This window comes from Festucalex cinctus, chromosome 12, assembly GCF_051991245.1.
Source record: "Festucalex cinctus isolate MCC-2025b chromosome 12, RoL_Fcin_1.0, whole genome shotgun sequence".
NCBI classification, from domain to species: Eukaryota; Metazoa; Chordata; class Actinopteri; order Syngnathiformes; family Syngnathidae; genus Festucalex; species Festucalex cinctus.
This window is the reverse complement of record NC_135422.1, coordinates 17,538,933-17,555,465: the sequence shown is the minus strand read 5'-3', so window position 1 is coordinate 17,555,465 and position 16,533 is coordinate 17,538,933. Positions and strand designations below refer to the sequence as shown.

Genomic DNA, 16,533 nt, shown 5'->3' with positions numbered 1-16,533 from the left:
GGGAAAACCATCTCTTGCAAAAACGCTGCTTTAAACTCGTATCATTACAACTTTTCTGAAGGAAAAAAAAGGCTCTAAACAACTGCTTTTCTCTTGTAAGATTACAAATTGATCCTATTTTTTTTTCTTTCCAGTGTGGCCCTCGTATTTATTACATACAAACATAGTTTGTTCTTGCGCTTATTTCTGATAAAAGTAGGACATTTTAAAGTCATTTAAAAACTGATATTCAAGGTGGACCTGAAAGACAAGCGATGTAAATGCCTTTATTGAATTATTTATTTCATCATCATGTTCTTCTCTGGAACCGTTTTGTGTTGTTGTGTGTGAAAACTTTCAGGTTTTTCCCTAATAATCAGAATAATCAATAACTGCAGTGATTATTAAGGTCACTTGGTTTGCTCTAATTCTAAGAATGAAAATATGCGCAATATGAGTTCAGCAGAAAACATTTTTTTGTATCATGTCCAGTGCGCGCGTGTATGTGTGTGCGTGTTTGTTTAGACGCGACGCCAAGTTGTATTCAAGCATCGAATCATCCAGAGCTATGAAATGTTTAAAAAAAAGGAAGAAAAGAAAGGTACTTTGTCTTGACAAAATAATAAAAAAAAAAATGTTTTGCAATTTTTTTGTTCTCCTTCCTCACCACTAGATGGCAGTATAGCCTAAACAGTCTTGTTCTGTGTCAAATGAATCCCAGTCCAGCAAAAATACAGTAGAAGGAACTTTTATTAATATTATTTGAGACAGTGTGGTCCTATTGGACTTGAGTCAAAGTAAAAATAGCTCTACATCAGGCCAGCTGACACTTGTTGATGAGGGGGGGGAGGGGGGGGGGGGGGGGCATCCTCATGCTCTTTGTCATCATTTTTTAGTCGTCACGACTTGACTGGGTGCACGTTCACTTGGTCTTATTTGCACTCATTTGTCACAGTTCAATAAAAAGGACAATTAGGGCCACGCTGTAAGGAACTTTTACTCCAATAATAAACTTGTGGGCTTGGGAAAATAAAATAGTACTTTGGCCCTAATACTCCTTATTTACCAAAAGTTGATTTTACTTTTGGGCGGCACAATCAAGTGAGAGATCCACGACAAAGCTTCCTCTTGGATTGGCATGTGTAGGGGAGACCGGGGCTAGTTGTATCACTTTTTATTTCTTGGAATCAATCCATCATATATAAACAAAATGTATACCAGATGAAAGAACAATGTCTTGGGTATATTTTTCGTATTCATGTCATTTTTGTAGTTTGTATCAGTGCAGAGCTATGAGCCATCAAATAGTGAACATGTGGCATGTTGCCCCACCAATGGGTAAGTTGTCACGTTGGATTTTGCACCTAATTAAACAAGGAAAATTATCCTTGATCTCCTGTTTTGTTTTGTTTTGTTTTGTTTTTGTTTTTACAGCCAGAGAAATTGTTTATCATTGATCTTGACAATTTACTATAGTCATTGAGCAAATATCAACATAAAATATTATGAAATCAATTAAAGTCCTTAGGAACTATTGGCATGTAGGTCATAGCTCTCAGGCTCAAATGTCTGTTTTGCAAATTGGAATTTACATTTAATTAAAAAAAAAAAAATTAAAGCATTTCAGCTCATGGATGGATGGTTCATTATGAAACTTAAATCAGTCCTGACGTGGGCAGACTGTCGTTCCAACAACTGGAAAATCCATTTTTATCAATGAAACAAAACCCAGCAAACTAAATTCCTCACTCTTCAGACTCATCATCTGAAGAACAATTCTGGCATACGTAAACAGAGTTGCCAGAGGTGCGTTTTTCCTTGGCTTTGCATATGTAACAAGCCCCAAAATGATTGAGACAAGTTGCCCCAAATGACTATCTTGGCTAAAACTTGCTCTTGTTCAAAGTTAGCTTAAAACAGAGCAGTGAGGTGCGTTTTTCATTAGCTTTGCATATGTGACAACAAACCCCAAAATGACTGAGACAAGTTGCCCCAAACGACCATGTTGGCTACAACTTGTTCAAAGTTATCTTAAAACAGAGCAGTGACTGAGGTATGACAAGATGCCTGAATCCCTCCTCTGAGTCCACACAATTTGCTGCTAGAATTTGTCTATGTACGATGTCTGTTTCAAAATATATGAAGGTGAAAAAAAATACGTTGGCTTGTGCAAAACAGATAACTGGCACTCATGTCAGCTCACAATGTGCTAGTGTCTTCTCAGACAGTACACAACCCCTGACCATTTATACGAAGAAAACGAGTATTCCACTTTTTCATTGCGCCCTCTGGTGGAGAAGAAAATTGCAATGTGACAACTTACCCGTGATACAACTAGCCCCGGTCTCCGCTACCTAATGTTGTGTCCGACAGTGAGGTGAAGCGACCGTGCGTGTCGTTCTTCGATCCCCGAACCCTCATCACGGAGAGGAGGAGGGTGTCTGCTTCCGGGCCTGCTCTCGCTGCATCCTCCGGCCCTCTCGCCGTTGGTTGATGGCCTTGGTGGTGGCGCGCAGCTTGCGCAGGCGTAAGAGCCGCAGGCGCAGCTGCAGGTCCTGCGGGATCTTGCCGCCCTTGGCGCGGATCTCTTTGAGACGCTGCACGGGCGTCTTGGTCAAGGTGAAGTCGCAGATGGTCGCGCGGGGCTCCATGCCCACGCGGCAGTGGCGCACGGCCGGCACGTAGCCCTCGGCCCACGCCACCAGCTTGTAGTCGCCCGGGTTCAGCAGGCGCCAGTAGTCTCCGTCGGCGGCTGAGGGGAGGGACGAGTGAGGCGCAAAAAGGTCACCGCGAGGTCAACCATGATGGAGCCGTCATCCGTATTTGCCGCCTTACCTGATCGGATGTCGTGCCCGTGGTCCTCCACCCTGATCACGGCGTCCTCGATTCCTTTTTTGCTCTCCTTGTCCCGCACCACCCCCTTAAGGCCTCGATGAACCTGATAACACCCATTTTGACATGTTTACATAGCAACGATCAGGTACAAAATGCTGGAGGCAACATTAGAAAAAAAAAACGCTGTAAGACATCTTGAGAAGTCTTTTTGTTTTTTTTGTTTTTTTTTTGTTTTTTGTTTTTTTTGTTGAAATTGAAAATTGAAAAGTTGAAATTTGTGACAAGTCGAGTTTTATGCACAGTTTTTTTTTTTTTTGTTTTTTTTAAATAAACAAAAAATAGTGGGAAGCTGTGCTTCTTTTTAAGAAAAGCTATAATTTATATAAAATAATCTAGAAAAAAGTAATTCATGTGAATAAAATCCAGTTTCACTTTTTAATTTAAAAAAAAAGAGGGAGCTGTGCTTTTTAAGAAAAGCTATAATTTATATATAAGCATATAATAGTTTTTTTTTTTTTAGAAACAATTCATGTGAATAAAATCCAGTTTCACTTTTTAATAAACAAATGTGAAGTTGTGTTTTTTAAGAAAAGCTATAATTTGTATATAATATAATAGCCTTTTTTTTTTTTTTTTTTAGAAAAAAAGTAACTCGTAAAAAAAATGCAGTTTCACTTTTTAATAACAAAAAATGGGGAAGTTGTGCTTTTTAAGAAAAGCTATCATTTATATGTAATATAATAGTCCTTTAAAAAAAAAAAAAAAGTAATTCATGTAATATATCCAGTTTCACTTTTTAATAACAAAAAATGGGGGGAAGCTGTGCTTTTTAAGAAAAGCTATAATTTATATATAATATAATCTCATTTATTTATTTATTTTTGAAAAAAGTAATTCATGTGAATAAAATCCAGTTTCAATTTTTAATAACAAATAGATGGGGGAAGGTGTGCTTTTTAAGAAAAGCTATAATTTTATATATAATATAATTTTTTTATTTATTTTTTTTTAGAAAAAAAAAAAGAAATTCATGTGAATAAAATCCAGTTTCACTTTTTAATAACAAAAATGGGGGTAACCTGTGCTTTTTAAGAAAAGCTATAATTTTTATATATAATATAATATTTTTATTTTTTTTTAAGAAAAAAAGGAATTCATGTGAATATAACCCAGTTTCACTTAGCCAAAATTTCTTAAAATCGACAACAAAAATAGGTCATATGTTTTTAATATTACAAGAGTTGTAAATTTCAAATTTTATGAAATCAAACTCATTTTATTACAAAATTAGATATATGTATATATGTATTATAAAAGTTGTAATTTACAGGGGGTAATAAATACATATCAAATCTTGTAAAATGCTCATCTGTCCTTGAAGTTTAAAATGAAGATGACAACATTGGCAAAACCATCAAAAACACAAAATTAACAGATTATTATTATTTTAGCTATAATTCATTATTTTTTCTGCTGGCTGGAAAAAGCTTGAAGATAAGCTACCTGCTCCATGAAGAGGAGGAGGGACTCCTTGTTGTTTTCCCATTCGCCAGGAAGCTCGTTGGCGTGAGGAAACTTGTCGCAGGAAAGCTCCACCGTCACCTCGAAGCAATTAGTGTGCAAGTAGCTGAAATCGTTCATGCCTGAGAAGGACATCGTAAATTACGAGCTTGCTTTCAAACGATTGAAACTTACCAGTGTCAATGCTGAGAGACCAGCACTGTCTAACAAAATAAATTCCTATGATTATAGGGCATTTTTATTGCCTGTCACTTCTGTTGTAAAAAACGTAATCATGCAATAAAATATGTCCCAACAGAGCCAAAATGATGCAGACAAAAATGGCTGACTTGAGATTTTTGTAGGTCTACTCATCATGTACTCATTTTCCTAAAGGAAAAGGCTGGCAGCAGTTGTTTTGTTTTTTTTTGGTTTTGTTTTTTGTTTTTTTGGAGGGTGCTACAAAGCCAAAATGGCCACTCCATCCCATAATGGCTGACTTCCTGTGTCTTTTTTCAGACATGGCTTGTGAGGCTTTTTTTTGTGGGTCTGCTCATGATAGATTCGCCTACCAATGTCATGTTGCTAAGAGAAAATGGCTTCATATGGTTGAAATTAAACGTTTGAATGCATCACTGAGCCAGAAAGGCCGGCCGCTTCAAACCAAAATGGCTGACTTCCTGTGTCAAATTGAGACATAGCTTCTTGAGACTTTTTTTGTTGGTCTACTCATGATAGAGAGGCCTACCAAATTTCATGTTGATCATTTAACTGGCGTCATGGGGTTGAATTTTTTCAAAACATTCTCAAGACGAGTCCTGCCAAAATGGCATCTACATTGCAAAATGGCTGACTTCCTGTGTCAAATTGAGACATAGCTTCTTGAGACTTTTTTTTTTGTTGGTCTACTCATGATAGAGAGGCCTACCAAATTTCATGTTGATCATTTAAACTGGCGTCATGGGGTTGAATTTTTTCAAAACATTCTCAAGAAGAGTCCTACCAAAATGGCATCTACATCGCAAAATGGCTGACTTCCTGTGCATATTCAGACATGGCTTCTTGAAACTTTTTTTTGTTGTTGGTCTACTAAGGATAGAGAGGCTACCAAATTTCATGTTGATAATTTAATCTGGCTTCATGGGGTTGAATTTTTTTCAAAACCTCAAGAAGGGTCCTACCAAAATGGCATCTACATCGCAAAATGGCTGACTTCTTGTACCTACTCAGACATGGCTTCTTGAGACTTTTTTTTTTTTTTTGGTCTAGTAATGATAGAGAGGCCTACCAAATTTCATGTTGATAATTTAAACTGCCTTCATGGGGTTGAATTTTTTCAACCCCTTCTCAAGAAGAGTCCTACCAAAATGGTATCTACATCGCAAAATGGCTGACTTCTTGTGCCGATTCAGACATGACTTCTTGAGACTTTTTTTTTTTTTTTTTTTTTGGGGTCTAATCATGATTGATATTCCATGCTTAAGTGAAAATATGTGGCGGCGACTCACTTCCGGGTACGTGGTGCCAGGCCCCGCCGTTGATGATGTTGTTGTACGCCTGGAAGTCCTCGTGGTGGCACAGGCGACGCTCGGGGTTGGCCATGGCCAGGTTGGTGGAGGCGTAGACGGTGGCCAGCCAGCGGAAGAAGGAATTGTCCGGGGTGGGCGTGTTGGCCTGCGGGGCCCAGTTTTCGGTGCCGTCGTACGGGTACGTCACCACCAACTCGCCCCCGTGGAGGTTGGCGCTCAACACGAACGGGATGTCCTGCATCCAGTTGATCACGGCGCGCGTCTCCGTGGCCACCTGACCGACCCAGGACCAGATCACAATCAGGTTACGGGAGTTTTGGGTCCTATTGCCGTTGTAGGATGATTTTTGAGTCCCCCTTCCTACGATTCCTGCAGGTGTTGGTCCCTAAGATGTCAATTTGGCGTTTTCGGTGCACCCAGAAAAGACATTTTGGTGTTTTTGGTCCCTCACCTAGAATGCTTATGTTGTTTTTAGTTCCTCACCTTGGAAGAATTTTGGTGTTTTCAGTCCCCCTTCTAGGATTTATTGGGGGATTCTTTTTTTTTGGTCCCCTTCCAACAATTCCTGTTAGTGTTGGTCCCTTGTGGTGTTTTTGGTCCTTCACCTAGAATGCTTATGGTGTTTGTAGTCTTTCACCTTGGATGAATTTTGACGTTTTCAGTCCCCCTACAAGGATTTATTGGAGGACTTTTTTTTTCTTTTTTTTTGGATCCCCTTCCTAGGAATTTCTAAGATGCCCATTTGGTGTTTTCGGTGATCCCACCCCAGAAGGCATTTTGGTGTTTTTGGTCCCTCACCTAGAATGTGTTTTGGTGTTTTTAGTCCCTCACCTTGGATGAATTTTGGTGTTTTCAGTCCCCCTTCTAGGATTTATTGGGGGATTTTTTTTTTGTTTTTTGTTTTTTGGTCCCATTCCTAGGAATTCCTGGTGTTTTCGGTGATCCCCCCAGAAGGCATTTTGGTGCTTTTGGTCCCTCACCTAGAATGCTTTATGGTGGTCCCCTTCCAACGATTCCTGTTGGTGTTTGTCCCTAAGATGCCCGTTTGGAGTTTTCAGTGACCCGGCAGAAGGCATTTTGGTGTTTTTAGTCCTTCACCTAGGATGCATTTTGGTTGCTTTTGTACCCGTCCCCAGGATGCATTTTACTGTTGTCGGTCCTTCCTGTGATGCATGTTGTTGTTTGTGGTGTGTGTGTTCTTACCAAGGCATCTTCTTTGGTGTAGTATTCTGGAATGGGAATATAGTGGTTGGGCACTTTGGACGGGTCCTCAGCCGCCTCCTGAGCGTCCCACAGGATAGTGTTCAGATCCGGGAAGTTGTGATTCAGATCGATCCCTTCGTAGGTGTACCGTCCCTCGCCCCAGCCGGCCAACTCGGAGCCCTGAGGAACGCCGGGACTTTAAGTTAAATCCATATCAATTTTCCCGCAGTGATTGGGATGGAATCGATGTACCTTGTTGTAAGCCACTTCGTACCCGTCCGGGTTCATGGAGGGAAGCAGGTGGATGCGGGTTTCGGTGACGAGCCGGACCACGCGCTGGTTGCCCCGTTTGTACTCGCGGCACAGGTACTGCATCAGGTTGAGAACCAGCTCTCGACCCAGGACCTCGTTTCCGTGCATGTTGGCCACGTAGCGGAACTCCGGCTCGCCTGATCAAAATGAGTCGTCGGAAAGGTGTACCAAATGACGTGTCAGCCCGGTTAAACTCGATCTTTGACGTCTGACACCGTCAGTGGCAATGAATGAGTTAAGATGGAGTTCCTCACCAAGTTCGTGCTTCCCGGGATTATCGGAGATCTCCATGACGTAGAGCTTGAGCCCCATGTAACTTTTCCCGATGGTGTAGATGCGCGTGATGTCGGGACACTCTTCCGTCACCGATTTCATCAGCTTCCGGAGAATGAGAGAGTGAGGTTTAGAAGTTTCCAAAGGGTGATAGCCCAGAAAATAGTCACAAACGTTCACCTTTCTCATCTCCTGGTAGTTGTGGTGCCGGAAATCCAGATTGTCCTTTGGTCCCGCCCCTTGTGCTGAGGAAAAGCTCTCCTTGGGCTCTGCAAGGTTGAACAAAACAATCAAGACATTATAGGAGCTCTTTGCACTGGGTGGCAAAAAAGGGTCCATGGATGGAAAACAAAAGTTGTTTTTTTTTTTTTTCATATGCATACCGTCAAGCCGACATCCGAGTATCTCGGCTCGCAGGCAGATGTCTCCATCAGGGTACCAACTCTGCGGGTTGATGCGGATGTAACGCGCAACCATTGGGACGGGCAGTAAGGCCAGTACCGGACTCTCGCCGTCGCCGTTGCCTTCAAAGACCTGCATGGAGTGGGACGTCACACATTTGTGTAGGGAGGGAGGAGCATGTTTTGGAAATAATGGTGCATGAAGTGATTACAGTGTGGCGGGTGTTACACAATCAAAAAGACAAGGTTTATGGTTTCAATTTAGGGTTTCAGCAGTGGTTAAGGTTTTAAACGAAGGCAAGGACATCAAGCCTGGGTTAGAGTTTCAAATTATGGTGTCTAGTCAGTATTCTGGTATAAAAATTAGGATTTCAAGAAGGATTAAAAAGGATTTCAACTTACGGTTTAAAGCCGGGGGTTCTAAAGTGGGTTTCTCGATCCAAATTTTGAATGTACTGATCATGCCAATAAATTCTGGATTAGGGGGTTCTAATAAGGGTTTCAAGTCATGGATGGGCTTTAAAATTAAGGTCACAAACTTGTGTTAGTGTTTCAAATTAGGGTTTTGAGTTTGAGTCCAGGTTTTGAGCCTTGGGTTTCAAATGTGGGGGACAAGCCTGGGATAGGGCTTTAAATGGGGATATCAAAACTAGGTAAGGGTTTCAAATTGGGGTGCCAAGGGTGGTTTTGGGTTTTCAGATTAGAGTTTAAAGTTTTTGCAGCTTCAAGCCTGTCTGAGTTGGAAATGAGGGAATCAAGAGTTAAGTCTTCAAGGATATCAGGGTTTCAAATGAGTCAGTGATGGGGTTTCTATTCAGATTAGGGTCTCTAGATGGAGTCCGGATTACGAGTGAGGGTTTCAAACCTGGATTACAGTTTTATTTTAGGGTCTCAAGACTGGGTTAGGGTTTCTAGTCAGGGCTACAACTTAGTCTGGATTGGCCTTTATAGTATTTAGGTATTCAAGCAAACTTAAGGCTTCAAACAGGAGTTTATTTTTCAAATTAAGATTTCCAAGTCTAGTTTAGGGTTTTAAATTAGGATTATAAGAATGTGTTACAGTTTCAAATCTGGGTTATGGTTTTAAATTGGTGTCTGAAGCCAGAATCTTACCGCTTCATGTGTTCCGTTCATGCTGCTCTTCCAGCTGATGGAGTCATTACTCAGCTGCACTTTGTAGCTTGTGACCCAGTCTCGTCTGCACGCACACACACACAAAAAAAAGCTTGCTCAGATTACCCAATATGGGGAATTCCAGGAAATTCCTGGCACGCAGATGCAGCTGGTGACACTACCTGACCTCCAGATGGTGTTGCGGCCTTGCAGGATGACTCCGGTAAAACGGGTCAGGTGGAGGGCGTCCACCTCCAGCCACTGGTGCCGGTCGTTGTAGTCGGCACACCAGGCGCCGTCGTACAGGTCGCCGTCCTCGATGCCCGACTGGAAATATCATCACGCACGCGCGGAAATGCTTGGTCAGCATCGGGAAGAACCACAAAACTTGTTGGCTCCGGAGAGTGACACTTAATTGCTTTCAGACTGGCTGAGCCGTTTCATAAGACGTATACCGTTTCATATTATTAATCTTCCAAAGCCACATTGTTTTTTGCTGTTTTCTCATTCTGTCCCACTCCAACACAAATACAACGCTGTCTTGAGTTGAGAACATGCGAATGATCTTTCGCCATTGAAATGAATAACATTCCAATACAGTAATCCGTGTCAGCCTCGCAAAACAAAACAAAAACTTATGTAATGTTTTTTTGTTTTTTGTTTTTTTTTTACGTGAAAAACAGCATTGTCAACAATTAAACCGTGGGCCTTAAAGGGAGAGTTTGGATTTTTGGACATGAATGTCTATTTTCATCCTCACCTCCAGTGCTGTGCAATCAGCACTGACTTACCCCTGACAGCGTTCTGTGACATGAGTTCTGGTCCTGTTTTGGTCGAGAGGAAAGTAGTCCGGCAAGTTGGCTGGGGTCACGGAAATAAAGCATTTTTCTTCTAAAAACAATTTGTGTTCAAAAGAGTGATACATTTGCATCACAAAACTTCGCCCTAGAAAAAAAAAGTCACACTCCCTTACCGCCGGGCACTATTTTTCTCTTCGTTCGTATCACTGCGCGGCGCGCTGCATACAGCTTATAGCCGTGCACTAATCTACAAGTTGTATGTCTTTTCGAAGTTATAATTACGTCGATCAGCTAGCTGTATGCAGCGCGCCGCTTAGTGATACGAACGAATAGAAAAATAGTGCCTGGCGGTAACGGAGTCTGACTCTTTTTCTAGGGCTAAGTTTTGTGATGCAAATGTATCTCTCTTTTGAACACAAATTATTTTTAGGAGAAAAATGCTTTATTTCCGTGACCCAAGCCAACTTGCCGGACTTTCCTCTCGCCCAAAACGGGACCAGAAACTCGTGTTACAGAACGCTGTCAGAGGTAAGTCAGTGCTGATTGCATACCACTGCAGGTGAGGATGAAATAGAGATCCATGTCCAAAAATCCGAAATATTTCTTTAAATTTGACTGACTTTGAATTCAACAGATGGAAAATAGTGTCCTGTCCACACACACACACAAAAATATACATATATATTTCCTCTGCCAACTTCTATTTCTTTGCCATTTTAGTTACAGAAATTGTCCCGGTTCACCACAGTGCCATAAATGGTGTTGTGGTGCTCAACAGAGACCGGTCACATGCTTCTGGCTTGCTCTCTTATAAACAGACTTACAGTACACTAGAGCAATGTACCAAGATGGCCGCCATGTTGGTAGGTGCAACTTTCCCCATTACAAGCAATGTGCTGACATAGGCGGCGGCCATCTTAGCAGGGGAGAAAGTCCCTTCAATTAATGGAAAGCATGGGTGTTAGCTTAGCATCGCTGTATGCGTCACAAGGATCATGACGCATCGAGCTATTGTGGTTTGTTTTACTCTACCTATCGTTCAAACATGCTATTTTTGGCCCTTATCTATGGCATCTAACTGTAATGGTGAAAAAAAAATGAAGCTTCTGGTTTAACACCACCACAAAGATGCTATTTGACAGCCTGCCAGTTGTGTTTCCCATCATGTGTTAGCATTGAATTAGCGCACGTAAAGGCGACCTGGTTGTTTGAAATACACAGTTCAGTTTGACAGTAAAACTCAACTGGGAGTGGCAATAAACCACTTGAAGCCTCTACTGTATTTGGCAAACTGCTGAATGAGGGATGGAAAAGAGCTCCAACCTGGATGTTGAGCCTCCCCCTGTGAGGACCCAGGCCGAACCTCTGGAAGGAGGACGCCTGGATTTGGGTGTCGTCCACCCTCAGGGACTCCAGACCCAGCGGAGGACAGCCTGGAGGAAGCAGAAGACACGTTTGACGTCAGCGGCGGGTGAGTTAGTAACAAAATTTAGCATTTCAAGACACTGTTAGGGTATGAAATGAGGCTTTCATGGCCGGTATGAGTTTGTGTATACAGTATTTGCCAATTCACCACAAAGTTTAGATGGTTTTTCAAAGCAACCATAATGTAAATTGTTTGGTGGATTGGTTTTAGCGTGTAAATGAAAGAATTTCCAAGTGACCCTTGCATCCTTCCATTTGTCTGTTTGCGACTTGTGGAAGAAAAAGTTGACATCCGGAAGTATTCACTGGGCTTCACTATTTGTGACTTTGAGAATTCCATTCAGGAATAAGTCTATGACATAATAAAATGTGGAAAAAGTGAAGCAATGTGAATACTTTCCGGATGCACTTGTTGTGCAAAGTCTTTGGTCTGGCCAGCATGCATGTTGGAGAGAAAGGTGAACTTTGAAACCAAGTGACCTACATGCATATTGTGGGTATGGCGCAGAATGTTGCCGGCCAGCCAACAAGGGCAAGAAGACTAATACTTGAGTTAGCCACAGGGGACAAAGAACACAAAGATGTCCTGCTTGCGCGCTTGGAACAAGCAGTGACGTATGGAACAACAACTGTTACTATCACTTTATTTACATGACAAATGACTGACCCCTGTTAGGCCGTTACTGTAACTATATCATGATGACAAGTCATGATACACAAAGCCACTTTGTGTTTGTGTATGTTAATAGACAAAATGTTACTGTGTCACATGACAAAATGACTCCTGTTACTGTTTTCTACATGACGGGTAACTCCTGATACTGTTATGGGACAGCATGACTCCAGTTACTGTTACATAACTGGTTACTGTTTCTTTGTTATGCACAAATGACTCCTGTTACGCTTCCTGTTTGTTACACAACAAATGACAAAATGACTCGTGCCATGTGACGCTTAGGGGTATATTCACTAAGAATGCGCCGCGTCCGGTAATAGTGCGAAATATTGCACCACAACTGCACCCGCAGTCTGCGCCCAGTTACCCACCCATTCACTAAGGATATTGCTCTAATCATATACCGACGCAAACACGCCCAAAAAACTGACAGCTTGGAGCAAATTTGCACCTGATTTACCACACATGGCAATGGATTTGCACGAAAAAATGGTTGTTATATTAACAGTTGAGAGAAAGATGACATTATCAGAAAGCGAGGTTGGACCGAGAGTAAGCGTTTAGAGCGCCATTAAGATGGACAGCGCAGAGAGGACGACAATGATGTCATTCATTCATAAAGTACAAATTATTGGTGTGATGGTTTAAAAAAAATATATTTTCAGAGGTTGTCGTGGGCGTACAGTATGCATCTGGCACGTAAAAATTATCGTAAAATGTCTCCCCGCCATTGCCGATCAGCCCGGGTTACGTTATGCATCCTAAACCAACAGAGAAAAATCTCTCTCTCTCTCTCCATCCCTCCCTCCCTCCCTCCCTCCTCTCTGCCGTACATGTTGTGCCGCAAATGACATGCACTGCTGTCATGATCCGGGATCAAAGTTGCAGCAGGTTAATACATGCTTTCCAAAAACGTTAGTTGCATCAAGCAAACTACATGTGGCTATTTGCGCTGGCGTTAGTGAATTAGCCGCTGTATATCAAAGAGTCTCATTACTACATGTGGCTATTTGCGCTGGCGTTAGTGAATTAGCCGCTGTATATCAAAGAGTCTCATTTGCATTGGGGTGGGCATATTTTGCGTCAAATGTATGCAAATTACCTCATTTACATATGCGAAAATAACGCCGGCGCACCGTGGCGCAATCCGGTTGGCAGCGCACTTGTGACGGATTTCCCCATATGCGACTGTTTCGTGAATTAGGCGCTCCCGGATTGCTCCATTTTTACCGGTTAGCGCGGTGCAAAGGCGACGCAAACCTTTAGTAAATATGCCCCTCAATGTGTTACATGACAGATGACTCCTATTACCTTAAGTTAAATGACAAGCGACTCCTGTTACTGTATATTACATCAATAATGACTCCTGTTACTGTTCCAAATGACTCTGGTTACTGTTCCTGTAAGTTAGACGACTAGTAACACGAGTTGCATTTGTTATTGTATGTATGATTGACAACAAATGTTCCCGTTACTGTGTTACATGACTCTGGTTGCTGTAAATTAGATGACAGTTGATGCCTGTACTGTTACTGTGTTCCATGACCAATGACTCCTGTTGGTGTTACTGTATTGTTAGTTGTTAATTTTGGGGGCGCAGATGTGCCCGACCGGCCCATCGAGGGGTTAAATGTCATCTGGCGTGAGCGCGATGTAATCGGAGCAGCTCAGCAAATACGGGATGTGGAGAGGCCCACTTTCCCACTCGTTTTGCTCCTCAAGCACAAGGAGGAGGAGGAGGAGGATAAAGACGCCCAGATAAGGCTTTTTTTGTGCAAAACCGGAGCCAACCAGGGGTCGAGCGTAAAGTCAACGTTCGATCCACTCATCTGCTTTGAAGAGTGAAGCGCACGCATGCATGTTTACAGCTTACATGACAGATTCTGTGCTTAAAGTTCAGTCTGTTCTCACAAGGGGCGTGGGGGGGATTCTCAACACATCTGGCACAAAGCCAATGGAAACATCAGCAGTCAAAGCAGGACTAATTGACCTCCTTTAACGACCAACTTTCAAACTGCACTTTTGAACTAGAGATAGGGTTTCAAATTGACAGTTTTAAAAAGAGTGTTAGAGTTTCAAGCTAGTGTTTCACCGTGTGGGTGTTTCACCGAGTTTAAAATGTGGGTTTTAAGACTGGTTTACGCTGTCATAGAAGGTTGTAGGGTTTCAAATGAAAGTTTTTGGGCCAGATGTTGGATTTCAAGCCAACGTTCGGGTATGAAGCGGGTTCTAAATTGGCGATTTAAGACAAACTTGGGTTGGACTTTCACATTTGTTTTTTAGTAGTGTTGTCAACTCCTGTTAGCGGCAGAGTTTTCAGAGCTTTAATAACAATGTTTGGGTTTCAAATTAGGGGTTTATGTCATGGTTGGGGTCTCAAGCCAGGTTTTGGATTACATATTAGTGTTTTAAAACAGGTGTGGGGATTCAAATAATGGATAGTAGGGGTGTGAATTGCCTAGTACCTGACGATTCGATCCATATTACGATTCATTGGTCACGATTCGATTCGATACCGATTAATCCCGATATGAATTTACAAGTCGATTGTTACGATTTTTTTTACTCAATTTAGAAAATACCATTCAGTAAACTTGTACATGTACACGGTAAGATTTGCATGAAAATGTATTATTTATTGATCTCAAACTTCAGTGTTATAACTGTGAGCCACTGTATTTAACAGACAGGTTGTAACCTTTTTCATGTTAGAACAGCATTGAAATAAAATAGTAAGACTTAATGTTCCATTAATATAACATTTTCCATGCTTAAGGTGTGAAAGTTAGACGTTTTGTTGAATATTTTTTCATCAAAAATGGATGTTAAAAAATCGATTCGGCTGCCTATTGAATCGATTCGAGAATTGCGTGCTGTAGTATCACGATATATTGGCGAATCGATTTTTTTTAACACCCCTAATAGATATGGTTTAAAATATTTTTTAAGACAGGGTTAGGGTTTAAAATTTGGGTTTTAAATCATGGTTAGAGTATCAAGCTAATACAGGATTTCAAATGAAGATTTTGAATAAGGGTTTGGGTTCCAAATAAGGTTTTTAAGTCATGTTAGGGTATCAATCCAAGGTCAGGTTTTCAAGACAGAAACAGGTTATGATTAACAACTAGTGTTTCAAGCCAGGTTTAGGGTTTCAAATTGTTTCTTTAAGTCATGATCAGGACTGGCACAAATAATCGACCCTGGCATTTTGATTTAGCCCCGCTGGCAGAGCCCGATTCCTGACCACCCTTAGCTACCACATAGTTCTCCCACTCATGTTTATTGGTTCTGTATGTTCTCTATATTGTTAATGGATTAATGAGCTGCTCCTTCTCTAAGTTGTGGGCCGATCTCTCGGGGTAAAATGGAGGAAAATATTAATAACTGAATAGCACCACATCGGCCCACCGGGCATCTGCCCTGTATGTCAGATGGCCAGTCCAGCCCTGGTCATGATTATCAACATTGTTAGGGTCTCAAGACAGCTTCAGGGTTATGTCTTTTAGACAGGGTTGGGGTTTTCAAACTAGAGTTTTAATAAGTCAGGGTTAGGGTTTCAAATTTGGGTTTTAAGTACAGGACTGATGAGGTGTGATTGGCCTTACCCGTTTCAAGTTTGTCCTTCTGCTTGTCTTCCTCCTTCTTGGTCGCTCTGCTGGAACGCGTTGGAGCCCAGCTCGCCGTGGACTTCAACCCTGGGGTTGTAGTGGGGGTGATGCGCCCATTGGTGGTGGTGGTCTCGGAGATAGTGTCCTTGGCGGCGGTGGTGGCGGTCTCGGTCATGTTGTCGGCGGCCGCCCAAAACGTTCCCGCCAGGAGGACGATGAAGACCAAAGCTGACTTCTCCATCTTGCTCTGTGTGTGCCGCATGTGCAGAGAATGCGCAGGGACGGCGCTTATAAGGAGACATCGAAGGGGGAGGAGAAAAAGGGGAAGACGCGGTGTGTCGGGGGTGGGGGGGAGGGGGGGTTAACAACACAGGGGAGCCCTAAAAGTCCAACGATGTCCCCAAAGTGGAGCAATCATCATGGCAGACAGACAAAGTGCATATTTCAATATAGCGTGTCACACTTTCCAAAGTAGGGTTTCAAGACATGTTGAAACTTTTCAAATTAGTGTTTTAAGGCTGGGTTAGGATTTCAAAGTAGGGCATCAAGATAGGTTGAAAGGATTGAAATTAATGCTTTAAGCCTGAGTTTTTAACTCTGGATCTGGAAGTTGCAAAAGTTACGTTACACTTTCAATTTGAATTTATGGTATCAAATTGGGTTTTCAAAGCAGTCTAAAGACAGGATTAGGGTCTCAAGCCAAAGTTAGGGTTTCAAAGTATCATTTCAAAGCATTGTTAAGGTTTCAAATTGGGTTTTCTTTGAAACATTGGTTAATGTTTCAAATGAGGGTTTCAAGCCTATAGTTTAGGGTTTTAAAGTAGGGCTTCAAATGAGTTGTAATCCTGTGACACACCCTGCTGGGCATGCATTCAGCGG

At 41.9% G+C, this 16,533-nt stretch overlaps 1 protein-coding gene across 1 annotated transcript; it reads right to left on the bottom strand.

Moving 5' to 3' along the window:
• Window positions 1-711: 711 nt before the first annotated feature.
• cpxm1a (carboxypeptidase X (M14 family), member 1a) lies at window positions 712-15,916 on the bottom strand. Its single transcript, XM_077538644.1, has 13 exons — window positions 15,652-15,916; window positions 11,269-11,378; window positions 9,333-9,472; window positions 9,146-9,230; window positions 8,015-8,165; window positions 7,812-7,900; window positions 7,613-7,736; window positions 7,299-7,495; window positions 7,047-7,226; window positions 5,823-6,117; window positions 4,318-4,457; window positions 2,815-2,917; window positions 712-2,731 (listed from the first exon to the last, which is right to left on the bottom strand). Exons 1-13 carry the CDS (start codon window positions 15,914-15,916, stop codon window positions 2,400-2,402), a joined length of 2,211 nt encoding a protein of 736 aa, XP_077394770.1. The 3' UTR covers window positions 712-2,399.
• Between the last annotated feature and the right edge of the window lie 617 nt (window positions 15,917-16,533).

Coding starts and splice junctions, on each gene's coding strand:
- cpxm1a (XM_077538644.1), bottom strand. CDS start 15,916: ATGCGGCACACACAGAGCAAGATGGAGAAGTCAGCTTTGGTCTTCATC. Junction 9,473..11,268: donor GGGGGAGGCTCAACATCCAG/GTTGGAGCTCTT, acceptor TGATATTTCCAG/TCGGGCATCGAGGACGGCGA. Junction 8,166..9,145: donor TGAACGGAACACATGAAGCG/GTAAGATTCTGG, acceptor CACTCCATGCAG/GTCTTTGAAGGCAACGGCGA.